The sequence below is a fragment of the Oncorhynchus mykiss genome, chromosome 23 (genome assembly GCF_013265735.2).
Source record: "Oncorhynchus mykiss isolate Arlee chromosome 23, USDA_OmykA_1.1, whole genome shotgun sequence".
NCBI classification, from domain to species: domain Eukaryota; kingdom Metazoa; phylum Chordata; class Actinopteri; order Salmoniformes; family Salmonidae; genus Oncorhynchus; species Oncorhynchus mykiss.
In genome coordinates this window covers 35,196,193-35,223,755 of record NC_048587.1, presented here as the reverse complement: position 1 = coordinate 35,223,755, position 27,563 = coordinate 35,196,193, and the positions used below count along the sequence as shown (strand labels likewise).

At 41.3% G+C, this 27,563-nt stretch overlaps 1 protein-coding gene across 2 annotated transcripts; it reads left to right on the top strand.

Annotated features, from left to right (window-relative positions):
• Window positions 1–1,669: 1,669 nt before the first annotated feature.
• On the top strand, window positions 1,670–27,563 carry LOC110502651 (S-adenosylmethionine synthase). Of its 2 annotated transcripts, XR_005039178.1 has the most exons (10): window positions 1,670–1,941; window positions 6,227–6,304; window positions 6,842–6,964; window positions 10,399–10,655; window positions 21,289–21,414; window positions 24,616–24,708; window positions 24,893–25,075; window positions 25,278–25,411; window positions 25,722–25,934; window positions 26,205–27,563. XR_005039178.1 is itself a non-coding variant. In XM_021580859.2 (9 exons), exons 1-9 carry the CDS (start codon window positions 1,872–1,874, stop codon window positions 25,822–25,824), a joined length of 1,167 nt encoding a protein of 388 aa, XP_021436534.1. In that variant the 5' UTR covers window positions 1,670–1,871; the 3' UTR covers window positions 25,825–27,563. The 2 variants fall into 2 exon arrangements, 1 of the variants encoding a protein (XP_021436534.1); XM_021580859.2 differs by having other exon boundaries at window positions 25,722–27,563.

The window sequence follows — 27,563 nt, the reverse complement described above, 5'->3', positions numbered from 1 at the left end:
AGAAGTGAAAGTCTTCTGCATCTAATTCTAGTCCCATATTATTCAAGGACGTCATTAGAATGATGAAGATATGGACAACAAAACGTATTTCATGTAACTTTTTAAAGTGAGGAAGGTGTGACAACCCTCCCATTCTGTCTGCCGTATTCTCTCTTTGTTCTTGTTTCCTTATTAGGATGCCGGTGGGCGGAGTTTAGAGGGTCGTCAGCTACATGGGAAACACCTGGGCCCGGTATGTCCCAGGATAAATACACCACTTCCCCATTCATGGAAGAGACTCTCTCGATGCATAAACCTTTATAGATTTTGTTGTGTTTCTTGGTGGTTTTTGGTTGTTTGTTTTGGCACCTTTCAACACCCTGCATTATCACATTCATGCATGCAAAACACTCACTTACACTACTGATTACACACACCATTGTATATTGTACATAGTTTACTTTACTTAATAAATATATGTTTTGTTACTCCTTATCTCCACAATGTCTCCCTTTTGTTACGGGCTTTGAGCCGGTTCGTGACAAAGGAATGAAGCAACAATAGAGAGAAAAAGAAGAGGTAGGCTAATAACATTAGGGGAAATATTATGAATGCGTCAGCCATACTAATTATACAAATAGGCACTATTATGTTTCAAAATTAAAATCAAATTCTGTAGCCTATACTGCACCAGAATCGTATGTTCTCTTCTGCTTTATCATTGAACGAGAATTCCAAGAGTGTGCAAAGCTGTCATCAAGGCAAAGGGCTACTCTGAAGAATCTAAAATCTAATATACATTTTTATTTGTTTAACACTTTTTTGGTTACTACATGATTCCATATGGGTTATTTCATAGTTTTGATGTCTTCAATATTATTCAACAATGTAGAAAATAGGAAATAAAGAAAAACCCTTGAATGCGAAGGTGTGTCCAAGCTTTTGACTCGTACTGTACATTGGATAACAGCACAATCATTTGGGCTTGGGCTCATTAAATGTCATTAATGTAGGGCTCATAAAATGTAGGCTATTTAATATATGGCTCAGGTAGCATCAGGTATGCATTTCCATGCTGATCAAATCGCTAATCAAATACAGACACATTTATATGCTTTATAATGCTTTTGAATGACACATCCGGCATTGGTGGAAAATACTGGGTCATAAGTGATTTATTCCCAGGATGGAACATTTGTAAAATACTGGGAAAATATTCAACCCTAACATCAACTATAGAAATGTTTATATTGTTCAATTCTCTCCATCTATTTTCCTATAAATAAAATGTGTTTTTTAAACACCAAGTTATATTGCCAAACCAAAGTAGCTGAGGAAAGGTAGTTAGCAAGGTAGATTGCGTCATATATAAAAGCCTCTCTCTTTCTCTATCTTCATACCTTTACACAGCCCCAGCTCAATCCTAATGGAGAGCTAACCAACCCGGAGAATAGAGGGGAGTGATAGTTTGCTTTCTACAGCCCAACAAAGGTATCTGGACTCCAGCAGCACCCCGTGGATGACAGAAGTTGTAGATTCCTTCCACCATTCAGGATTGTGGAAATAACAAGGGTTTAATTGGGACTTGACTACATTTTAAATCCCCTCCATCAACAACTCCCCCCTGGAATGGTCTGTCCCATGGGTTCACCACATGATGTGTGTGTGTTTTCTCTTAGCCATATATAGGACCATGTGTAGATAGTCCAGGAGTTCTGGATAGAGATCTGGATAGACAGACAGTCAATTGACCGCACAGCTGCAACCCTCACTCTTTCTACCTTCTCGAGCAGGAATATAAAGCTCTCACCAGATCTATTTGGCTGCTGTTGAAGGAAACAGAGGAACTTCTCTGTGTTTTTGAGTGGTTCTGAGCACCTGCCTGTGTCAAAATGAGTGACACTCTGCTGGATGATGAGTCCTTCATGTTCACTTCGGAGTCTGTCGGAGAGGGACATCCAGGTGAGTCTTCTCTTGGTTCCATTTTACTTGCTCTTTACATGCTCTTTACCAGTACTCACCATTTTTTCTAGCCATGGCCCCACAGCTATGGCAACATGCTCAATGAGAACCTACATCTGTGCCTGTCAGATGAAGTGTGAATAGTTACTCAATGTTGGTAATATACATGATATATTTGTTGCATGGCTACAGTTTGACACAATCATAGTTCAAGTGTATATAGCCCTCAAATTCAAATCTGGATATCAAAGCCAGTTCCAGTACTTTTTTCATACTTCCCCTTTAATCAGGGACTGATTTAGACGGGTGCAATTAAATATCAGGAAGGACAGAAAAACCAGCAGTAGTTTGGACCTTGTGTCAAACTCATTCCATGGAGGGCTGAGTGTCTGAGGGTTTTCGCTCCACCCTTGTACTTGATTAATGAATTAAAGTCACTAGTTAGTAAGGGACTCCCCTCACTTGGTTGTCTAGGTCTTAATTTAAACTAAAACCTAAGACACTCTGCGGAATGAGTTTGACACCCCTGTCGTAGCGTAGATCTGAATACCCCTGGTATATAGTATGAGATATAAAAGGTGGAAAAACATTTTTTGAGAAAGAATTGAACTAAATGTCTATATTTGCTCAAAAACTGATTACCGTGCTGATGTAGAAACACAGCGTAATGGTGCTCTATGACACAAAGATAGTATCTAGTCAGCCACTATAAGACCCTGGAGGTAGTTAATCTGTCTGTGCTCCTGGCAGACACATTTACACATTTACTATGAGAGCATATGATGGTATTCCATTGATAGACTACCCCCATGGCTCTCTCTTTTTCTCACTCTGTCTCTCTCTCGCTGTCTCTCTCTCCCTGATGGGGGATATTGAGTAGAGGTCTGGTGTAGAGTTGCAATGCTGAGAGAAAGGGAGAGAGAGAGAGTGACTTATGCTCCCACAGTACACTATTGCCAGCACGCACACACATTCACACAAACAGTCTGATGATGCATCACCCACCAATACAAGCACAGCGGTGGGCCGATAGTGACAAACAGTACATTGCACACACTGTTCCACAGAAATCAGTAAATCAATTAAGTTTGATAAGTTGTGGTGTGTGTGTTTTTTTTTTTTTTTGGGGGGGGGGGTGGGTACAATGTTGCAGTTTGATTGGCTCTTATTTTAACATGTTCATTCTGCTATCAACGGTCTGGGGTCCCGTACACTCCGCCCCCTCCAACCATGTTAACTCCAACCACGTCCAATCAAAAGTGCTAAAACCTATACTTCCCCCTTTGGGTGAAGTGAAGAGAAAAAAAATGGGATGTGGTACTTACAATACTTTTTTATGCATGATAATACTTTAAAAAAGTGTCAATATTTTGAGAATAATGTGGCAATAATTCAAGAATAAACAATGAAGCAGGGGTTTTACACAAAGGTGTTTGTGGGAGGGTTAATATAGGTAACCACACAGACTTCAATGAAATACCTCACCTGAGTCTGTGTCGTTCCTCCTTCTGAAAATAATCTGTGGCTCAACTTCTTCCAGGTCCAAATAGGCCTACTTATAATTAATAATATGGTTATTATGTGCTAAAAGAGATAGGATTTCCTTGTTACTAAAGCCAATTCTAAAGTATAGTTTCACCAGGTCATCTAACATCATGCATTTCAATGGTGGCGCACACAGCAACAGGGAGCCAGGGCGGAAAAAAAGTATCCAAGTATCACCACCCATCGCCGTTGATTTCTCTCTTCACTTGGCCCTTATACTCTTCTGTAGTTAACAGTATGTAACAGTACAGTGTATTGGCATTTCTATATTGCCTTTAAATGGTTTAACTTGGGTCAAACGTTTCGGGTAGCCTTCCACAAGCTTCCCACAATAAGTTGGGTGAGTTTTGGCCTCTTCCTCCTGACAGAGCTGGTGTAACTGAGTCAGGTTTGTAGGCCTCCTTGCTCACACACGCTTTTTCAGTTCTGCCCACAAATGTTCTGTGGGATTGAGGTCAGGGCTTTGTGATGGCCACTCCAATACCTTGAATTTGTTGTCCTTAAGCCATTTTGCCACAACTTTGGAAGTATGCTTGGGGTCATTGTCCATTTGGAAGACCCATTTGCGACCAAGCATTAACTTCCTGACTGATGTCTTGAGATGTTGCTTCAATATATCCACGTTATTTTCCTCCTCATAATGCCATCTATTTTGTGAAGTGCACCAGTCCCTCCTGCAGCAGAGCACCCCCACAACATGATGCTGCCTTCCCCGTGCTTCTCGGTTGGGATGGTGTTCTTCGGCTTGCAAGCCTCCCCCTTTTCCCTCCAAACATAACGATGGTGATTATGGCCAGTTCTATTCATGTTTCATCAGACCAGAGGACATTTCTCCAAAAAGTACAATCTTTGTCCCCATGTGCAGTTGCAAACTGTAGTCTGGCCTTTTTACGGTAGTTTTGAAGCAGTGGCTTCTTCCTTGCTAAGCGGCTGTTCAGGTTATGTCGATATAGGACTCGTTTTTCTGTGGATATAGATAATTTTGTACCTGTTTCCTCCAGCATCTTCACGAGGTCCTTTGCAGTTGTTCTGGGATTGATTTGCACTTTTTGCACCAAAGTACGTTAGTCTCTAGGTGACAGAACGCGTCTCTTTCCTGAGCGGTATGACGGCTGCGTGGTCCCATGGTGTTTATACTTGCGTACTATTGTTTGTACAGATGAATGTGGTACCTTCAGGCATTTGGAAATTTCTCCCAAGGATGAACCAGACTTGTGGAGGTCTACAATTTTCTTCTGAGGTATTGGCTGATTTCTTTTGATTTTCCCATGATGTCAAGCAAAGAGGCACTGAGTTTGAAGGTAGGACTTGATATACATCCACAGGTACACCTCCAATTGACTCAAATTATGTCAATTAGCCTATCAGAAGCTTCTAAAGCCTTGACATCATTTTCTGGAATTTTCCAAGCTGTTTAAAGGCACAGTCAACTTAGTGTATGTAAACTTCTGACCCACTGGAATTGTGATACAGTGAATTATAAGTGAAATAATATGTCTGTAAACAATTGTTGGAAAAAGGACTTGTGTCATGCAGAAAGTAGATGTCCTAACCAACTTGCCAAAACTGTAGTTTGTTAAACAAGACATTTGTGGAGTGGTTGAAAAACAAGTTTTAATGACTCCAACCTAAGTGTATGTAAACTTCCGACTTCAACTGTAAGTATATTTTAAACCACATACCTTTAGACTTTTACGGAAGTAGTATTTTACTGGGTGACTTTCACTTTTACTTGATGCGATTTCTATTAAGGTATCTTTAATTTTTCTCAAGTAAGACAATTGAGTACTTTTCACACCACTGCTCTTTTGTTGCTGAGAAAATGCAAACCTGTAGTGTAAAAAAAATACCCCCCAAAATGTGAATTTAAAAGGGTTTCTAAAATTCTAATCCACATAATAATTAACATTTCCTGTTGCTGCAGGATTATTTTGCTGCTGTAGCAAACTGGCTCAAATTAAGATCCCACATCTGTATGTACACCGGGGCTTGAAATACAGTGGTACATTTAAACTCCAGATTAAGATTATTAATGTGAGATAATGATGACTTTGGGCATGTGCATCTGTATTGCATAGTTTTGCATGCCAGGCATAGGATACAGGGCCTTCAGAAAGTATTCCTACCCCTTGACTTATTCCACATTTAGTTGTTTTGCAGTCTGAATTTAAAACAAATCTCATCCATCTACACACAATATCCCATAATGACAAAGTGACAAAGTTTTTAGAAATGTTTGCAAATGTATTGAAAATGAAATACAGAAATATCTCATTTACATGAGTAATCACACCCAAAACATGTAAGAATCACCTTTGGCAGCGGTTACTGCTGTGAGTCTTTCTGGGTGTCTCTAAGAGCTTTGCACACCTGGATTGTGCAAATATTTGCTAATGATTATTTTAAAAATGTTTTAAACTCTGTCAAATTGGTTGTTGATAAATGCTAGACAACCATTTTCAGGTCTTGCCAAATACTGCTCTTTTGTACTTTGGGATTATCCCCCAAAAAAGGAATGTGACACTTTTTAAATATTTCCCGAGTTCAATGGGTACAATCCTGTTCATGAGGATATTATTAATTCGCATCACGCTCAAATACACTTTGTTTCGGTGTTTCTTGATTCAAGCCATGTGCCGGGTGGTTTGGCATAACTCCAACGACTAATTAATTTATTTGTGTCTGCTTTGTATCCTTTGTTCTTTTCATTTATTATTGTCATCTTTCTGTCCTTTTCCAGACAAGATATGTGACCAGATCAGTGATGCTGTCCTGGATGCTCACCTGAAACAGGACCCAGATGCCAAGGTTGCCTGTGGTGAGTTAGAGGGGGACACATTTAAAAGAAACACATAGAATAACAGGGTCATGGTGAGTGAGGGGACACATTTAAGTGAATCACACAGACCAACAAAGGCAAATGTCCCAAAAGCATTTCACCATGCATTCCTTCTGTTCTGTCTAAAGCTATCACTGCTTTCTGTTTTGTTTGAACTCAAACCCTTTGATTTTGTCTTACATAACTTCTTCATTTCCAAGAAAAAACTCAAGGAAATAAGCTCATTAGAATAGTTGGGACACACAACACATAAGAAACCCACTGACCCCCATATTGGGATATTGACCTAATGTACATTCTACACTTATCCATGTCCACTATGAACTCAAAACTATTTGTTGTTGTTGTTGTTGATTTGTTTCCCAAGATAGAGGTCTACAAGTTCAAAATACCTTACCAATCAATTACACAACACTTGAGACATACTTACATAGAATACCACTTATCTAAAGATAAGTGTCATTGGTTGTTATTACACAGTTATAAAGTGTTAATGGTTGTCTTCACCCTGTGTAGAGACGGTGTGTAAGACTGGCATGGTGCTGCTGTGTGGAGAGATCACTTCCCGGGCCAATGTAGACTACCAGAAGGTTGTCAGAGACACAATCAAACACATCGGCTACGACAACTCAGACAAAGGTGAGAAACAGGCTTCTGTTGTACTCAAACCAGTATGTTTCTACTGAACAAAAATATAAATGCAGCATGTAAAGTGTTGGTCCCATGTATCATGAACTGAAATAAAAGATCCCCGAAATGTTCCATACACACAAAAAGCGTATTTCTCTCAAATGTTGTACACAAATTTCTTTACATCCCTGTTAGTGAGCATTTCTTCTTTGCCAAAATAATCCATCCACCTGACAGGTGTGGCATATCAAGAAGCTCATTAAACAGCATGATCATTACTGCTCATTTCTCTACTCTTCACCTGAAACGGGACCCAGATGCCAAGGTTGCCAGTGGGAGTAAGAGGGGAACACATTTAAAGGAAACACACAGGGTCATGGTGAGTGAGGGGACACATTTAAGTGAAACACACAGACCAACAAAGGCAAATGTCCCAAAAGCATTTCACCATGCATTTCTTCTGTTCTGTCTAAAGCTATCACTGCTTTCTGTTTTGTTTGAACTCAAACCCTTTGATTTAGTCTTACATAACTTCTTCATTTCCAAGAAAAAAATCAAGGAAATAAGCTCATTAGAACAGTTGGGACACACAACACATAAGAAACCCACTGACCCCATATTGGGATATTGACCTAATGACACAAGTGTTCTCTTCTCTACCAACGTTGTTTTAGACAATTTGGCAGTACGTCCAACCGGGCTCACAACCACAGACCATGTGTAACCATGCCAGCCCAGGACCTCCACATCCAGCTTCTTCACCTGAGACGATCGTCTGAGACAAGCCACCCGGACAGCTGAGGAAACTGTGGGTTTGCATACCCGAAGAATTCGGTTATGCAGAAACCGTCTCAGGTGCGTGCTCATCGTCCTCACCAGTTTCTTGACCTGACTGCAGTTCGGCGTCGTAACCGACTTAAGTGGGCAAATGCTCACCTTCGATGACCACTGGCATGCTGGAGAAATGTGCTCTACGTCTATTTCAACTGTACCAGGCAGATGGCGTTGTGTGGACGAGCGGTTTGCTGAAGTCAACGTTGTGAACAGAGTGCCCCATGGTGTTGGTGGGGTTATGGTAAGGGGCAGGCATAAGCTGTGGACAACGAACACAATTGCATTTTATCGATGGCAATTTGAATGCACAGACATACCGTGACGAGATCCTGAGGCCCATTGTCTAGCCATCACCTCAAGTTTCAGCATGATAATGCACGGCCCCATGTCGCAATGATCTGTGCACAATTCCTGGAAGCCGAAAATGTCCTAGTTCTTCCATGGCCTACATACAGTGCCTTGCGAAAGTATTCGGCCCCCTTGAACTTTGCGACCTTTTGCCAGATTTCAGGCTTCAAACATAAAGATATAAAACTGTATTTTTTTGTGAAGAATCAACAGCAAGTGGGACACAATCATGAAGTGGAACGACATTTATTGGATATTTCAAACTTTTTTAACAAATCAAAAACTGAAAAATTGGGCGTGCAAAATTATTCAGCCCCCTTAAGTTAATACTTTGTAGCTCCACCTTTTGCTGCGATTACAGCTGTAAGTCGCTTGGGGTATGTCTCTATCAGTTTTGCACATCGAGAGACTGACATTTTTTCCCATTTCTCCTGGCAAAACAGCTCGAGCTCAGTGAGGTTGGATGGAGAGCATTTGTGAACAGCAGTTTTCAGTTCTTTCCACAGATTCTCGATTGGATTCAGGTCTGGACTTTGACATGGCCATTCTAACACCTGGATATGTTTATTTTTTAACCATTCCATTGTAGATTTTGCTTTATGTTTTGGATCATTGTCTTGTTGGAAGACAAATCTCTGTCCCAGTCTCAGGTCTTTTGCAGACTCCATCAGGTTTTCTTCCAGAATGGTCCTGTATTTGGCTCCATCCATCTTCCCATCAATTTTAACCATCTTCCCTGTCCCTGCTTAAGAAAAGCAGGCCCAAACCATGATGCTGCCACCACCATGTTTGACAGTGGGGATGGTGTGAGCTGTGTTGCTTTTACGCCAAACATAACGTTTTGCATTGTTGCCAGAGCACCTTCTTCCACATGTTTGGTGTGTCTCCCAGGTGGCTTGTGGCAAACTTTAAACGACACTTTTTATGGATATCTTTAAGAAATGGCTTTCTTCTTGCCACTCTTCCATAAAGGCCAGATTTGTGCAATATACGACTGATTGTTGTCCTATGGACAGAGTCTCCCACCTCAGCTGTAGATCTCTGCAGTTCATCCAGAGTGATCATGGGCCTCTTGGCTGCATCTCTGATCAGTCTTCTCCTTGTATGAGCTGAAAGTTTAGAGGGACGGCCAGGTCTTGGTAAATTTGCAGTGGTCTGATACTCCTTCCATTTCAATATTATCGCTTGCACAGTGCTCCTTGGGATGTTTAAAGCTTGGGAAATCGTTTTGTATCCAAATCCGGCTTTAAACTTCTTCACAACAGTATCTCGAACCTGCCTGGTGTGTTCCTTGTTCTTCATGATGCTCTCTGCGCTTTTGACGGACCTCTGAGACTATCACAGTGCAGGTGCATTTATACGGAGACTTGATTACACACAGGTGGATTGTATTTATCATCATTAGTCATTTAGGTCAACATTGGATCATTCAGAGATCCTCACTGAACTTCTGGAGAGAGTTTGCTTCACTGAAAGTAAACGGGCTGAATAATTTTGCACGCCCAATTTTTCAGTTTTTGATTTGTTAAAAAAGTTTGAAATATCCAATAAATGTCGTTCCACTTCATGGTTGTGTCCCACTTATTGTTGATTCTTCACAAAAAAATACAGTTTTATATCTTTATGTTTGAAGCCTGAAATGTGGCAAAAGGTCGCAAAGTTCAAGGGGGCCGAATACTTTCGCAAGGCACTGCACTCACCATACATGTCACCCATTGAGCATGTTTAGGATGCTCTGGATCAATGTGTACGACAGTGTGTTCCAGTTCCCACCATTATCCAGCAACTTCGCACAGTCATTGAAGAGGAGTGGGACAACATTCCACAGGCCACAATCAACAGCCTGATCAATTCTATGGGAAGGAGATGTCGCGCTGCTTGAGGCAAATGGTGGTCACACCAGATACTGACTGGTTTTCTGATCCACAACCTTACCTTTTTTAAGGTATCTGTGACCAACAGATGCATATCTGTATTCCCAGTCATATGAAATCCATAGATTAGGGCCTAATTAATTTATTTCAACTTACTGATTCCCTTATATGAACATTAACTCAGTAAAATCGTTGAAACTGTTGCATGCTGCGTTTATATTTTTTTGTGAGTGTTATACTATAGTGTAGATTGCATAATGTAGAAAATCAGAAACATACTAGAGGATGAATCATGACCCTCTGTCTCTCTTTTCCTCCCTCTTTCTCTTCCCCTCCCTCTCTCTCTCTTTCTATCCCTACCTTTCTCCCTCCTCTCTCTCTCCCCAGGTTTTGACTATAAGACGTGCAATGTGTTGGTGGCTCTGGAGCAGCAGAGTCCAGACATTGCTCAGGGTGTCCACATCGACAGGAAAGAGGAGGATATGGGAGCTGGAGACCAGGGTCTGATGTTTGGCTATGCTACAGACGAGACAGAGGAGTGCATGCCTCTCACCATCGTCCTGGCTCACAAACTGAATTCCAAGATGGCCGAACTCAGACGCAACGGAACCATCCCCTGGCTCCGCCCCGACTCTAAAACACAGGTGAGACTGAGAGAATTACCAATGAACTCTCTCTCTCTCCCTCTTTCTCTCTCTGGGGGGGGGGGGGGGGATATACAGTTGAAGTCGGAAGTTTACACATACCTCAGCCAAATACATTTAAACTCAGTTTTCCACAATTCCTGACATTTAATCCTAGTAAAAATTCCCTGTCTTAGGTCAGTTAGGATCACCACTTCATTTTAAGAATGTGAAATGTCAGAATAATAGCAGAGGGAATGATTTATTTCAGCATTTCTTTCTTTCGTCATATTCCCAGTGGGTCAGAAGTTTACATACACTCAATTAGTATTTGGTAACATTGCCTTTAAATTGTTTAACTTGGGTCAAACGTTTCAGGTAGCCTTCCACAAGATTCCCACAATAAGTTGGGTGAAATTTGGCCCATTCCTCCTGACAGAGCTGGTGTAACTGAGTCAGGTTTGTAGGCCTCCTTGCTCGTACATGCTTTTTCAGTTCTGCCCACATATTTTGAGGTCAGGGCTTTGTGATGGGCACTCCAATACCTTGAATTTGTTTGCCACAAATTTGGAAGTATGCTTGGAGTCATTGTACATTTGGAAGACCCATTTACAACCAAGCTTTAACTTCCTGGCTGAATTCTTGAGAAGTTGCTTCAATATATCCACATAATTTTCATCCTCATGATGTCATCTATTTTGTGAAGTGCACCAGTCCCTCCTGCAGCAAAGCACCCCCACAATACGATGCTGCCACCCCAGGGCTTCAAGGTTGGGATGGTGTTCTTCGACTTGCAAGCCTACTCCTTTTTCCTCCAAACATAACCATGGTCATTATGGCCAAACAGTTACATTTTTCTTTCATCAGACCAGAGGACATTTCTCCAAAAGGTACAATCTTTGTCCCCATGGCGGTTTTGGAGCAGTGGCTTCTTCCTTGCTGAGCGGCCTTTCAGGTTATGCCGATATAGGACTCGTTTTACTGTGCATATTGATACTTTTGTACCCGTTTCCGCCAGCATCTTCACAAGGTCCTTTGCTGTTGTTCTGGGATTGATTTGCACTTTTCGCACCAATGTACGTTAATCTCTAGGAGACAGAACGCATCTCCTTCCTGAGTGGTATGACGGCTGAGTGGTCCCATGGTGTTTATACTTGCGTACTATTGTTTGTACAGATGAACGTGGTACCTTCAGGCGTTTGGAAATTGCTCCCAAGGATGAACCAGACTAATGGAGGTCTACACATTTTTTTCTGAGGTCTTGGCTGATTTCTTTTGATTTTCCCATGATGTCAAGCAAAGAGGCACTGAGTTTGAAGGTAGGCCTTGAAATACATCTACAGGTACTCCTCCAATTGACTCCAATGATGTCATTTAGCCTATCAGAAACTTCTAAAGCCATGACATAATTTTCTGGAATTTTCCAAGCTGTTTAAAGGCACAGTCAACTTAGTGTACTGTATGTAAACGTCTGACCCACTGGAATTGTGATACAGTGGATTATAAGTGAAATAATCTGTCTGTAAACAATTGTTGGAAAAATTACTTGTGTCATGCACAAAGTAGATGTCCTAACGAACTTGCCAAAACTATAGTTTGTTAAAAGGTATAGGGGGCAGCATTTTCACTTTTGGATAAATAGCGTGCCCAATTTCAACTTCCTGCTACTCATGCCAAGAATATAAGATATACTATTAGTAGATTTGCATAGAAAACACTCTAAAGTTTCTAAAACTGTTTGAATCATGTCTGTGAGTATAACAGAACTTATGTAGCGGACTAACTAACCGTTCAGAATTGTTTTTTTAGGTCTCTGTCTGTTCATTGACTTCTCTTTGGGAAACAATATTTCTTAGGAATATTTCTTAGTTCCTACTGCTTCCACTGGATGTCACAAGTCTTTGGAATTTGGTTGAGGTTATTCCTTTGTGCAATGAAGAAGTATTGCCATCTAGGAACTGCGTTGCACTATTGAGAGTTGCGCAAGACTTGAAAAGTAGCGTTGGTTTGTTGTCTTCCTGTATTGAACACAGATAGACCCGTCTTCAATTTGATCAATTATTAACGTTTAAAAATACCTAAAGTTGTATTACAAAAGTAGTTTGAAATGTTTTGGCAAAGTTTACAGGCAACTTTTGAAATATTTTGTAGTGACGTTGCGCATTTTGGAAGCTGTTATTTTCTGGATCAAATGCGCCAAATAAATTGACATTTTGGATATATATGGACGGAATTAATCGAACGAAAGGACCAATTGTGATGTTTATGGGACATATTGGAGTGCCAACAAAAGAAGCTCGTCAAAGGTAAGGCATGTTTTATATTTTATTTCTGCGTTTTGTGTAGCGCCTGCAGGGTTGAAATATGCTACCATCTTTGTTTACTGTTGTGCTGTCATCAGATAATAGCTTCTTATGCTTTCGCCGAAAAGCCTTTTAAAAATCTGACATGTTGGCTGGATTCACAACGAGTGTAGCTTTAATTGAGTATCTTACATGTGTGATTTAATGAAAGTTTGATTTTTATATCACTTTATTTGAATTTGCCGCGCTGCATTTTCCCTGGTTTTTGGCCAAGTGGGACGGAAGCATCCCCTATACCATCAGAAGTTAACAAGAAATTTGTGGAGTGGTTGAAAAACACATTTTAATGACTCCAACCTAAGTGTATGTAAACTTCTGACTTCAACTGTATTAGAAGAGAGGTGGTGTAGGGTTACATATAGAGAAAGGGAGATAAATTAATGAAGAGAGGGAAAGGGAGAGAAAGTAAGGAAAAGAGAGGGAGAACAATTGAGAGAGAGAATTGAATTGAAATATAATTGACAGAGAGAGAGAAGCATGTGGTCCCCACTTGAAACCATGACTCCCCACTGAGAGTTTACTCAGGTCTTACCATGAGACTATGTGACTAGTCTGTTTCCATTTCAACTTCTAAACCCTTCTCTTAGCTCCTACCTCTTCTCCTAGCACCTACTCCCTTCAATGTTCACAGATCTAAAAGGATTGGAGAGGTGTCAGTAATGTGGTGGAAGCTCCACTGAGGTTGCCCTAAACTACACGTCTAATATCCAAGTTGGGAGAAGGAGCAAGGAGCTGAAATGGAACAGACCAAAATCCAATGGATTCTTTCCTCAGGCAGCTGTAACCTTATGGGTAATTCTCAATCAATTCTCAAATTCCTGAGTTATGAGCGGGAAGTGAAGAGGGAAGGGTCTTCAGTTTTAGGGGTATTTTTGAATGGGGCTGGAAAAGGAATGGCCCAAAATAGGATCTTGTGAGAGGGATTACATTCAGGCATTAGGGGGGGGGGGGGGGGGGGGGGGGGGGGGGGGGGGGTTCAGACATTCACATGAAGGGAAGTTCAGTTAGTTAACCAAGGCCCTCAGAAAATGTTATTGATATCTGATAACATTGACAGGCACGTGTCTTGGCTTCAGGACTGAACATAATAAAGACAAGCATATGTAGCAGAACATGTGATGATATTATTTAACAGTGTCTCAAGGTAGATGGATGATTTTAAATATGTTATTGGACCATAAACAGATATAGCTTTTTAACCTATACGGTCCGAATAATGATGATCCACGCTTCTTTTAAAATATATTTTATAATTTATCAAACCTACAAGCAACACTAGACTCTATTATTATGGTGGGAGATTTTAATATGGTTTTAAATACCTCTATGGACCGTAAAGGAAATCACACTGCAAACTATCCCCCTCAGGCACTTAAGGAAATCATGAATGTCATGGATATATTGGAATTAGTGGGTATATGGAGCCTTACTGTAAATACCCTGACCTAGTGAGATATACAGTGAGGGAAAAAAGTATTTGATCCCCTGCTGATTTGCCCAGTGACGAAGAAATTAGCATTCTATAATTTTAATGGTAGGTTTATTTGAACAGTGAGAGACAGAATAACAACAAAAAAATCCATAAAATTGATTTGCATTTTAATGAGGGAAATAAGTATTTGACCCCCTCTCAATCAGAAAGATTTCTGGCTCCCAGGTGTCTTTTATAGATTAGGAGCCCACTCTTAAAGGGAGTGCTCCTAATCTCAGTTTGTTTCCTGTATAAAAGACACCTGTCCACAGAAGCAATCAATCAGATTCCAAACTCTCCACCATGGCCAAGACCAAAGAGCTCTCCAAGGATGTCAGGGACAACATTGTAGACCTACACAAGGCTGGAATGGGCTACAAGACCATCGCCAAGCAGCTTGGTGAGAAGGTGACAACAGTTGATGCGATTATTCGCAAATGGAAGAAACACAAAAGAACTGTCAATCTCCCTCAGCCTGGGGCTCCATGCAAGATCTCACCTCGTGGAGTTGCAATGATCATGAGAACGGTGAGGAATCAGCCCAGAACTACATGGGAGGATCTTGTCAATGATCTCAAGGCAGCTGGGACCAACCGAGAAAACGATTGGTTACACACTACGCCATGAAGGACTGAAATCCTGCAGCGCCTGCAAGGTCCCCCTGCTCAAGAAAGCACATATACATGCCCATCTGAAGTTTGTCAATGAACATCTGAATGATTCAGAAGACAACTGGGTGAAAGTGTTGTGGTCAGATGAGACCAAAATGGAGCTCTTTGGCATCAACTCAACTCGCTGTGTTTGGAGTAGGAGGAATGCTGCCAATGACCCCAGGAAAACCATCCCGACCATCAAACATGGAGGTGGAAACATTATGCTTTGGGGGTGTTTTTCTGCAAAGGGGACAGGACAACTTCACCGCATCAAAGGGACGATGGACGGGGCCATGTACCGTCAAATCTTGGGTGAGAACCAATGCCAGGGCATTGAAAATGGGTCGTGGTTGGGTATTCCAGCATGACAATGACCCAGAACACACGGCCAAGCCACAAAGGAGTGGCTCAAGAAGAAGCACATTAAGGTCCTGGAGTGACCTAGCCAGACTCTAGACCTTAATCCCATAGAAAATCTGTGGAGGGAGCTGAAGGTTCGAGTTGCCAAATGTCAGCCTTAAAATCTTAATGACTTGGAGACGATATGCAAAGAGGAGTGGGACAAAATCCCTCCTGAGATGTGTGCAAACCTGGTGGCCAACTACAAGAAACGTCTGACCTCTGTGATTGCCAACAAGGGTTTTGCCACCAAGTACTAAGTCATGTTTTGCAGAGGGGTCAAATACTTATTTCCCTCATTAAAATGCAAATCAATTTATAACATTTTTGACATGCCCTTTTCTGGATTTTTTTGTTGTTATTCTGTCTCTCACTGTTCAAATAAACCTACCATTAAAATTATAGATGGATAATTTCTTTGTCAGTGGGCAAACGTACAAAATCAGCAGGGGATCAAATACTTTTTTCCCTCACTGTACATGGCGGAGGCTTAATCAAGCTAGTCGTCTTGATTATTTTCTTATGTCATTCTCTCTGGCACCAAAAGTTTAAAAAGTGTTGATAGGGGACAGAATGCGGTCAGACCATCACATAATTGGCATATAAATTACTCTTACAGAATTACCATGTGGGCAAGGATATAGGAAATGTAATCAAAGCCTACTTGTTTTTAACTAGAACAGAATAATTTATAACTGGCTTTTTCTGATATAACATATGTATAGCAGATCCCCTTATTGTATGGGACTCTTTTAAATGTGCCTTTAGAGGCCATGAAATTCAGTACTCATCTATAAAACAAAAGCAATTTAGGTCAAAAGAGTCCATATTAACAAAGGAAATTGAAGCACTAACAGTACAGATAGGTAGCAATCAAAACTGTCCCATAGAGGCACAGAATAAGTTAGTGGAAAAACAAAAAGAAATGGAGGAACTTATTCAAGAAAGATCCAGTGTAATATATTATAAAAATAAAGTGAACTGGATGGAATATGGGGAAAAATGCACCAAATTATTTTTAAATCTTCAACATAGAAATGCTACCAAAAAATTTCTTGTTACAAATGACGGAGTTGCTCAGGATTCACCAAACGATATTTTGAAAGAGGGAGTAAAGTACTTTAAGAATATGTTTTCGTCTCAGTCTCTTCCATTTCCATTAACCAAACCTAATTGTATGGATTGTTTTCCTATTAATAATGTAAAATTAACATCTGTACAGAAAGGCTTATGTGAAGGCAAATTACAGAGGAGGAACTTCTTTATGCATTTAAAGCCTTTAAGTCCGGGAAAACTCCAGGGCTGGATGGCACACCAGTGGAAGTATACCAAACTTTTTTTTATATACTAAGAGGACCATCATCAGCATGTTTTAACCACTCCTATATAAACGGTAGATTATCGGACACGCAACAAGAAGGTCTGATTTCATTATTACTGAAACAGGATCCAAGTGGTGTGTATATATGTAAAGATCCAGTCCATTAAAAAAATTGGAGGCCTCTTACACTGTGATGCAAAAATTATAGCAAAATGCATAGCGCATAGAATTAAAAAGGTATTGTCGGATATAATATTCATCCTAATCAGACAGGTTTATATTGATTCCAAGAACACAGGATGAGATGTTACTATCCTTTGTGCAAGCACTTCCAAGAGTTAATGAACAGTGAGCCTGGTGAAATTTGGGGAGCGCATCATCAGTAGTGTACCTTTGGTTCCTGGGGTGTTTCGGCCTTTCACACTATACACCCTCCCCAAAGGCGGCCAGCGATAGGGTGATCAATCCTACGCTTGCGTCCCATTCCCAATTAGTCATAGGAGTTGCCTTGTTGATGATAGCCAACATCCCATGGGACTATGCATGGCAGGGGCATCCTCCTCCCTGAGTCAAGCATTGTTGACCGCATACCTCCTGGCCCTCTCACTTCGGGGCCCAGCTGGGGTCTTTCCTCTTCATCCAGAGCCACTGACTGCTGCCTTCTGCCGCCTCCGATACAGCTTTGATTGCCGAACGCTGGCTCTGGCCCTTAATTCCAAGGTCTCTAAGCAGTCTGGTTGTAGATGTTGCCACAAAACCTCTGCAGCCCACCTCCACTGGTCGGACTTCTGTGTTCCAGCCATGATGCCGTGCTTCGGCAGCTAGATCGGCATAGCGCAGATGCTTTCGCTCATAAGCCTCATCTACTGAGTCCTCCCAGGGTACTGTGAGCTCAATGATGAAGACCTTCTTGAGTGAACGGGACCAGAGCACCATGTCAGGTCTTAGGGTGGTGGTCGCGATCTCCGGAGGAAACACAAGTTGCCGGCCAATGTCAGCTAGCATTTTCCAGTCGCGGGCCAAGCGCAGCTGGTCTCGCTCTAATGGTGTCGAGCCGCGCTTCGGTGGTTTAGCCCCTTCGCGGACAAAGTTTGTCCGTAAGGGGTGTGATGCTGCTGGGGGTGGTAGGGAGTTGGTGGCAGCTCGCTTGTCCTCCAGGGCGGACGCAAGGTTTTTAAGGACTTGGTTGTGACGCCAAGTGTAGCGTCCTTGAGTGAGGCTTGTTTTACACCCTGTGAGAATGTGCCTGAGGTTGGCTGGCATGGAACAGAGGGCACAGTCCGGATCTTCACCATACCATTGGTGAAGATTAACTGGTGTTGGAAGGACGTCATATGTTGCTCTGATGGAGAAGCTCAACCGCCTCGCTTCCATGGCCCACATATCCTTCCAGCTTATCTTCCTCTTCTCCACACTGTCCCATCGAGTCCACTGTCCCTGTTTGGAAAGAGAGACTGCCTTGGCCCACCTTGCAGCCTCCTCCTGATGGCGTACTTCCTGCACTACCATCTTCCGCCGCTCTGGTGCAGTGGCCTTACTCCAAGCAGCACGGCTAGTTAGCCCAAGGCCTCCTCTCCCTTGCTGAACATGACCCACAATGTCAGCATGTCTGAGGGCTGCTGTTGCCTCCTGGACTGCTTTTCCTGGCCTCCATTTGCGCCCAGTTGCCAAGGTCGGCGCGTTGTTGCTCACCACTGGGTCTCGAGATTCATTCAGTGTCATCTGGAGCCTGGTTTTTGAACACTTGAATTCCTCTGTTAGACTGGTGAGGGGCAGCTTGAGGACACCATCTCCATAGAGGCCTATGGTGGTAAGGCATCGTGGAACTCCGAGCCAGACATCCTAATCAGACAGGTTTATATATATATATTGGAGATAATATATGACAAGTACTGGAAACAATAGAACACTATGAAAAATCTGGGAAACCAGACCTGGTATTCATAGCTGACTTCGAAAAGGCATTTGATAAAGTACGACTGGAGTTTATATGTAAATACCTGGAATATTTCAATTTTGGAGAATCTCTTATATAATGGGTTACAGTTATGTATAGTAACCCTAGGTGTAAAACAGTAAATAATGGCTACATCTCAGAGAGTTTTAAACTGTCAAGAGGAGTAAAACAAGGTTGTCCACTATGGGCATATCAATTTATTATTGTCATCGAAATGTTAGCTGTTAAAATCAGATCCAACAATAATATCAAAGGGTTAGAAATTCATACGCTGATGATCCACAATTTGGATCCCTTCACCGCCTCATAGAGAATCTAGATACTTATTTAACCTCTCTGGATTACAACCAAATTATGATTACGTGTTGGATCACAAAAAAAATAATGTAAAAATAACTTTTACATTACCGTGTAGTTTACCAATAAAATGTTCTGATGGTGATGTGGATATACTCGGTATACTTATCCCAAAATAAATAAATGATCTCACTCCAATAAATGTTAATAGAAAGTTTCGAAATAGATAAGATCTCGCTACCATGGAAAGGAAAATATCTGTCACCCTGATTAACTCTTTAGTCATATCCCAGTTTACCTATTTGCCTATGGCCTTGCCTACACCTAGCAAGTAACCTGTTTTTTTATTATATGAGCAAAAAATATTCAATTTTATCTGGAATGGAAAAGGGTCTATTTATATGATGAATATGAATTCGGAGGGCAAAAAGTAAATATTAAAGCATTAGACCTCTCATTAGATGCGCCAGTTATACAAAAGTTATACATAAATCCGAACTGGTTCTCTAGCAAATTAGTAAGAATTTCTCACCCCTTGTTGAATAACTTTTTTTCTTTATTCAGATTACAACCTCTCACTTTTGGTTATTTGAAAATGAAATAATCTCCAAAATATCTCTATTTTTAAAACAAGCCATAGAAAGTTGGTTGCAATTTGAGTTTTATCCACCAGAAAAGACAGAACAAATAATACAACAAATATTGTGGTTAAATTAAATATACTCATTAATTTAAAAAATAAAAACATTTCAATAAATAAATAAAATAAAAAAGGTATCATCTTTGTAAATTATATCATAAATAGGACTGGTAGAGTAATGTCACACATGCAGCTAACAAAAATATATGGAAATGTCTGCACTACCCAAAATTAGAATCAACTAATTGCAGCATTACTGCAAAAATGGAAGAGACAAGTGGAAGGGGGTCAAAGTAAGCAATTTGTCTGTCAGCCCTGCATTAAAGACCTGGGGGTTCGGTCTACTAAGATAACATATGGAATTCTTCAGATAGCTAAATGATCCTTGGCGCGGCAGGGTTAGAGCGTTGGACTAGTAACCGAAAGGTTGCAAGTTCGAATCCCCGAGCTGACAAGGTACAAATCTGTCGTTCTGCCACTGAACAGGCAGTTAACCCACTGTTCCTAGGCCGTCATTGAAAATAAGAATTTGTTCTTAACTGGTCAGATAAAACCAAAATATAACTTTTTGGTAAAACTCAACTCGTCGTGTTTGGAGGACAAAGAATGCTGAGTTGCATCCAAAGAACACCATACCTATTGTGAAGCATGGGGGTGGAAACATCATGCTTTGGGGCTGTATTTCTGCAAAGGGACCAGGACGACTGATCCGTGTAAAGGAAAGAATGAATGGGGCCATGTATCGTGAGATTTTGAGTGAAAACCTCCTTCCATCAGCAAGGGCATTGAAGATGAAACGTGGCTGGGTCTTTCAGCATGACAATGATCCCAAACACACCGCCCGTGCAACGAAGGAGTGGCTTCGTAAGAAGCATTTCAAGGTCCTGGAGTGGCCTCGCCAGTCTCCAGATCTCAAACCCATAGAAAATCTTTAGAGAGAGTTGAAAGTCCGTGTTGCCCAGCAACTGCCCCAAAACATCACTGCTCTAGAGGAGATCTGCATGGAGGAATGGGCCAAAATACCAGCAACAGTGTGTGAAAACCTTGTGAAGACTAACAGAAAACGTTTGACCTCTGTCATTGCCAACAAAGGGTATATAACAAAGTATTGAGATAAACTTTTGTTATTGACCAAATACTTATTTTCAACCATAAGTTGCAAATAAATTCATTAAAAATCCTACAATGTGATTTTCTGGATTTTTTTTCTCATTTTGTCTGTCATAGTTGAAGTGTACCTATGATGAAATTACAGGCCTCTCATCTTTTTAAGCGGGAGAACTTGCACAATTAGTGGCTGACTAAATACTTTTTTGCCCCACTGTATGTGTATTTATATGTATGTATATGTATACTGTATATATTGGAAAAGATGCAGACAATGGCATTGATGGAGGCTACAATCTCTCTGCAATATTAAAGCTGATCTACCCCATAAAAAAATATAAAAAACATGTAGCAGAACAAATATGATGACATACTGTATCTCATCTCCTACCCTCTTCTTCCCCCTCCATCCCTCCCTCTCATCGCTATCTCCTCTTCTTCATCAGGTGACGGTACACTATGAGCAGGAGAATGGGGCAGTGATCCCTATAAGGGTCCACACCGTGGTAATTTCTGTTCAACATGATGACTTCATCGGCCTGGAGGAACAGAAGAAGGTGCTCAAGGAGACGGTACGTACTCAGGGCCTGCCCTCCCATTAGGCAAGATTAGGCGGTCGCCTATGGCAGCACTTGAATTTGGGGCGGCATTTTGGAAATTGGCTACCGCCTTCCGGCGCCCCTGATCGGCTACTACACTGCTGCCAGTGCCCCAGCCACCAGCTCATAGTCATTGCTGCATCTCATAGCCACCCACCCCATTCCCGCTTCTCCCAAAGTTCACTCCCCCTATCCTTGGTAGCTATGGATATATGTGTGTGTATTTAGGGGATTATCCAATTGTGAAACATTAATAAAAAATAATCTGCCAATTAAATTATTGTATTGCTTTTTATGTTTGTGTGTGATGAAGATGATTGGTGATTTAAGGCAGTAGCCTAACCTAGCCTGTTAATGTTAGCTAGCTACCAGTGGAAATCATTTCAGCTAAAGTAAGCTATAGAGATTTGCAACCAAATTTGCTACTATGTCTAAGAGACAAAAACCATCAGGAAGTGAATATATATTTTAAAAAACTGATAAGAAAAGAGGCACAATCTCTAAACCAAATAGATTTGCTGCTGAAATTGATCAGCATGCAGCAATGTCCATCAGCCGGTGTGGAGAACGATAAGCCGCCAAGGACGTTAATTTGCAGAGAAGGACGAGCCCCTGTTCACTGGTTCTAGCAGCCAAGAGGACGAACCGGAGGAGTCTGAGCCATCCACTTCCACAGATGATGACAGCTCTCTGGGTAGACAAGAACAGGTGGTCGCACCAGGCCTAGCCACATCTCCAAACAGGCAGAGACCTTGCTATCTGGGACCCGGACTCAGATTAGTACCTCTAGGTCCCTGATGACAGTGGTGCTGCTGCTGCTGCTAAATCCAACTCCCAGACAAAAAACATAAAAGATCCCGGTGAGGGGCCCAAATATATGAATGGATCTTTACGGGATATGTTAGTGCGGGCTGGGCCACATCAGAATAAGGAGGGGAATTTCCCAAAAGATTGTTGGTGGCCCAATACAATAGGAGAATGGCAAACGGGGAGAGAGTGGAGAGACCATGGCTTGTTTATTCCAAGAAAAACGATGAAGCCTTCTGTTTTTGCTGCAAACTTCTTTCACACGAGTGCAAATCTGCGCTGGTCAGGAATGGAACCAGGGACTGGAAGAATCTGTGCCACCTCCTCATCTCACAGGAGAAGTCGCATGACTGCCTAGATAGTTTCCAGAGGTGGAAGGAGCTGGAGATCAGGCTGGTGTCCAAGCAAACTATCGATGCCCAAGCCCAACGGGCTATTGACAGAGAGACTCTCCATTGGCAGCAGGTGCTGCAGAGGCTCAGAGCCCTGATACGCGTAATGGCCACCCAGAACATTGCGCTTGGTGGGACCACTGACAGGCTGAATGAGCCAAATAATGGGAACTTTCTGAAGTTTGTGGAAATGCTGGGTATCTTAAACACAATTCGTTAAGGCCGGGTCATTGACAGAAAGCTTGTTTTACACTGCTCCAGCGAAACGAGGCCCACCATGCATTTAGGAAAGCACTTGTTTCCAAAGCTCAAACGATCTCACTCTTTTTACAGTTCTACAGGAATATTAAATGATAGGTTAAATATGTTAAATAAAAGTGTTATTTTTATTGTAACAATTGTGGGGTCCTACACTGTGGGATAATAGGTGTCATATTATTAGTCAGAAACTATGGTTGATTGCAACATTGTAACTCTCTGATGTAGCAGTTGAAGTAAAATTCCTTTCTGCCAGGTAATGGACCTCCTATTTGTGCACGCGCGCACCAACTATTTCTATGGGCCTAATTATAGAATTACATATAGAATTGGAGCCTATTTCGTCCTATTCAAAAACGTGGTAGGCTTACCTGTTTGACAAACAGAATTATGCTATCCATAGAAGTCGGTATAGCCAAATCCTCCAATACTGTCGCGTGCACTCCTAAAATACCTCAATGTCTGGTAAGGGTTGGTGTGTTTGGGTGTTAGGGCTCAAATTGAGTGAGGGTATACCTACTGGTACCGCAGGTATAAATACATAAGAAGAATCCAGATTATATAAAGCATTCTATAACAATGAACTCCATGATTCCTCATGGTAGAAACAAGCTTTAAAATGACCAAAAAAGACGTGACTCCAATGCATATGGGGATATATTGATTCCTATCTGTGACATTCTGAAGTCGAGCTGCAGCCTATGGTATTCAAGGAGACAAGCAAATTGACTTTGCTATATGAATATGTCTGTTTAAACCCAGGCAGCTTTTAGGGAAACACTTATGTTTTTTGGTTATTTAATGTTTTAACCTTTATTTAACTAGACAAGTCAGTTAAGAACAAATTCTTATTTTCAATGACAATCCAGGAACAGTTGGTTAACTGCCTTGTTCAGGGGTAGAATGACAGATTTTTACCTTGTCAGCTCAGGGATTCAATCTTGCAACCTTTTGGTTACTAGTCCAACACTCTAACCACTAGGCTACCTGCCACCTGCCACAATGGAGGAGTAGAGGCTAAGTTGAACCTTACATTTTTCTGCGTTAGAGCATCTGTCTGGGTGGAAAGGTAACTTTTGAAAGATTAAAATATTTGCAAACAGCATTGCATACAAGACAATCTGGTTTGACATTAGAGAAATATGGTGAGAATGCCTATTTCTCTCTCCATTCTTACCTGAAACTTCTATTTTCATCATCCTCCTTTCTTTTGAGACTTTTTCAGCCCAACATTTTATTTTGATTGGGGAAAAACATCTTGCAATCAACACACACAGAAATATATAAAACGAATGTAATAGACATTGGTGATTTTATCAATGTAATGACATTGAAATAAGTATATAGCCTAATTGTTGTTTAATTTGTAGTGTAGGACTTTGAATTGGGCTGTTAACATATTCCTCCAACTTTTAGCTGAGAAAAAAATTGGCCCAAGACCAAACCTATTGCCAACCCCTGCTGTACATAGTCTAGCGGGGGATGGGAGGTCGGCAGCAGGTTCTTGTCTCGTCTAAGGCGGCAGAATGTTCAGGGCCAGCCCTGTGCATGCTGGATGATATGGCTAGGAAGTTTATTGAAAATCCAAATCAAGTATTTTTTCTAAACTTGGCCAAAGTATCTGTATGTGTGGGTCTGGTGGTGGATGCAATGTAAAGCACTTTGATGCGCTTTGAAAGGCTTCATAAAAATGTACTATATTATTCCCTCCTGTCAGGTGATCAAGGCAGTGGTTCCAGCTAAGTATCTGGATGATAAGACCATCTACCATCTGCAGCCCAGTGGACGCTTCGTTATCGGAGGACCCCAGGTGAATGTCATAGCCAAAATGGGTGCAATCACTCATGTAAATAGACGCAAGTTCACTCACCTCCCCTACACACACACACACACACAAACACACAGCTCATTCTTTAAAGACCAAAGGATATAATGCAAGATCAAACCTCAAAACAAACACAATATCAACTCCTGCTATCTTCTTCCTCTGCCAGGGTGATGCTGGAGTGACGGGTAGGAAGATCATCGTTGATACGTACGGAGGCTGGGGGGCCCACGGTGGTGGAGCTTTCTCTGGTAAAGACTTCTCCAAGGTGGACCGCTCGGCTGCCTATGCTGCCCGCTGGGTGGCCAAGTCCCTGGTCACGGCCAAACTGTGCAGGAGGGTGCTGGTTCAGGTGAGGTCTTATCATGGTTCTCCTGGTTGTTGTAGTTCTACTCCACAATAAAATAGCAACCAAATACATCAGTTCTCCTGACAGAGCTGACATCAGCTAATGACTTTTGACTTTATATTGTCACTACCGCTGTAGGTTTTATCAGTGGTTATCTCAAAATGTTGACATGAGCATTGAGGGCATTATGTCTGTGTGACTGTAGGTATCCTACGCCATCGGAGTGGCTCACCCTCTGTCCATCTCCGTGTTCACCTACGGCTCGTCACAGAAGTCTGAGAGAGAGCTGCTACATATCGTCAACAAGAACTTTGACCTACGACCTGGTGTCATCGTCAGGTAAACACCTCACCTCTAAAGTCACACCATCAAAGGAAAACTGTTGTTTGTAATACATAGATAATCTCACACAACAATAAATTAACCATAGAGGTCTATATCAGGCTTAAGGTACATTTTTTGTCCATATTATTAGCGCAATGAAAGAACCCATCTCGAGAGCTGCAAAGTTGTAAGTCATGCGTATCATTGAGAGATTTGTGCGGACATTCACGTTACACAAGCAGTGGTATTGTACATTTGTGTATCAAATGCTGTTACAGGTGTGTCTTTCCCACCTCTGATGTGTGTTTTATCGCTCGCTCCACAGGGAACTGAACCTGAAGAGGCCAATCTACCAGAACACAGCGTGCTATGGCCACTTTGGCCGGAGTGAATTCACCTGGGAAGTCCCTAAAGAGCTCACCTACTAAACATCCACTCCTGGTGGTCAAATATATAATGAGCTGATGTGGAGATCAAAAACAGGCCCCCTCTACAGGCTACAACTACAAATGGTTCTGCTTTTTCAATGGATAGTGTTGAGGTTAAAGGGATACTTCGGGATTTTGGCAACGAGGCCCTTTATCTATGACTTCCAGTCATTGCACTAACACTAGTTAGCATTCGCTTGCAAAACTACCTCTAGCTTCCTTCATACTGGACACAGTTATGTAAAAATGGTAGAGGTAGTTTCACGAGCGAATGCTAACTAGCGTTAGCGCAATGACAGAAAGTCTATGGGGATCTGCTAGCATAATCAAGTTCATCTGACTCTGGGGAAGTAGATGGATGGCCTCATTGCCAAAATCCCGAAGTATTCCTTTACGTTTTATGGCTTGGAGTTATGATTAGGGTAAAAGGTAAGGTTTGGACTTGTGCTGATCAATCATTAATGTTGTTGCAGCCCATAGAGTGGGATTTGTTTGTTTATTCTTCTTGTCATCTATCTTCTCTCTCTCTTCTCTCTCAAACAAAACCTACCATATAATAATCAATAAAGTTAAATATTGAAAAAAATATAAACTGTGAATATACTGTATAGCAATACATCCCCTCCACTCTGTCCATATCACTTCAAGATGGTGCTATAAATCCTGTATTCATCCATAATCTAAGGGGAATATGTATCTGCAGGTTCAATCAACAACTTTCAATCAACCAAAGTATATTCATATTTTATCAGTAGGGTCTTTCAATCCCATCTAATGTTAGGAGGGAGATCACCCTCTAACTTGGGTTTTGGCCGCGGTTACAACTATTCTTTGCACTGTATCAAACTGGTTTATATTATAAGTAGCTCTGTAAAGATCAAATCCACATGAAAGTCTTCATTTTATAATTCTCATCGATGCTGCAAGACTTTTTTGAAACATTTTTTTACAGTGCATTACTACTACAACAACGACACAACAGCAGCAACAATGACAGGTGTATAGTCAGATGACACAGGTTTCTTAAACCAGGGATGTGTCGGGCGGTATACTGTACCTCTTACCAGTGTGTTACAGTTGACCAGATGTGGCAGTGGAAATAGACTTGCAAAATAAGGCTTCATAACCATTTATAAGGCATCATAATGATGCTTTATAACTGTTTATAAGGCCTTATAATGTTTTATGATGCATCTATTAACCCCTGCTCAGTCCTGTTTGATTATGCTATTTGTATCTTCATCTGTAAAGCTGCTGCTGGGATCTATCTCACTGGAAACAATATTAGCGGCCTTGAATGAATTAACTGTTCTCATCTCAACTCTGATGGCCGATAGTGGATAAGGTTTGATGTATTTCGTTTTTTGACTTGATTGCGAGTTAATTGTTGTGATTATTTGTCTATGAATAGATTATGAATAGATTGCCAAACTGCATGTTGCCAACAGTAGGCATATTATTTTGTGGACCAATGTTTCTACATTTGTACAATTTTACATGCCTGAGATGATGCTCTCTGAGAATAATGACATTGAGCTTGCCAGACAAACATGACAGAAGTATTTTAAGTTGATGTCAGAATGTACCTCTTTCCTCAGAGTTTCAAACCACTTGTGTATTTTTCTTTTCATCCATTTTCCCAATTCTTTCAAACCATCTCTGGGACATTCACCTATTTGAAATCAGTGATAAGCTGTTTGTCTGTCTCGCTCTCTCATTATAAACGTATTTTGCATAGA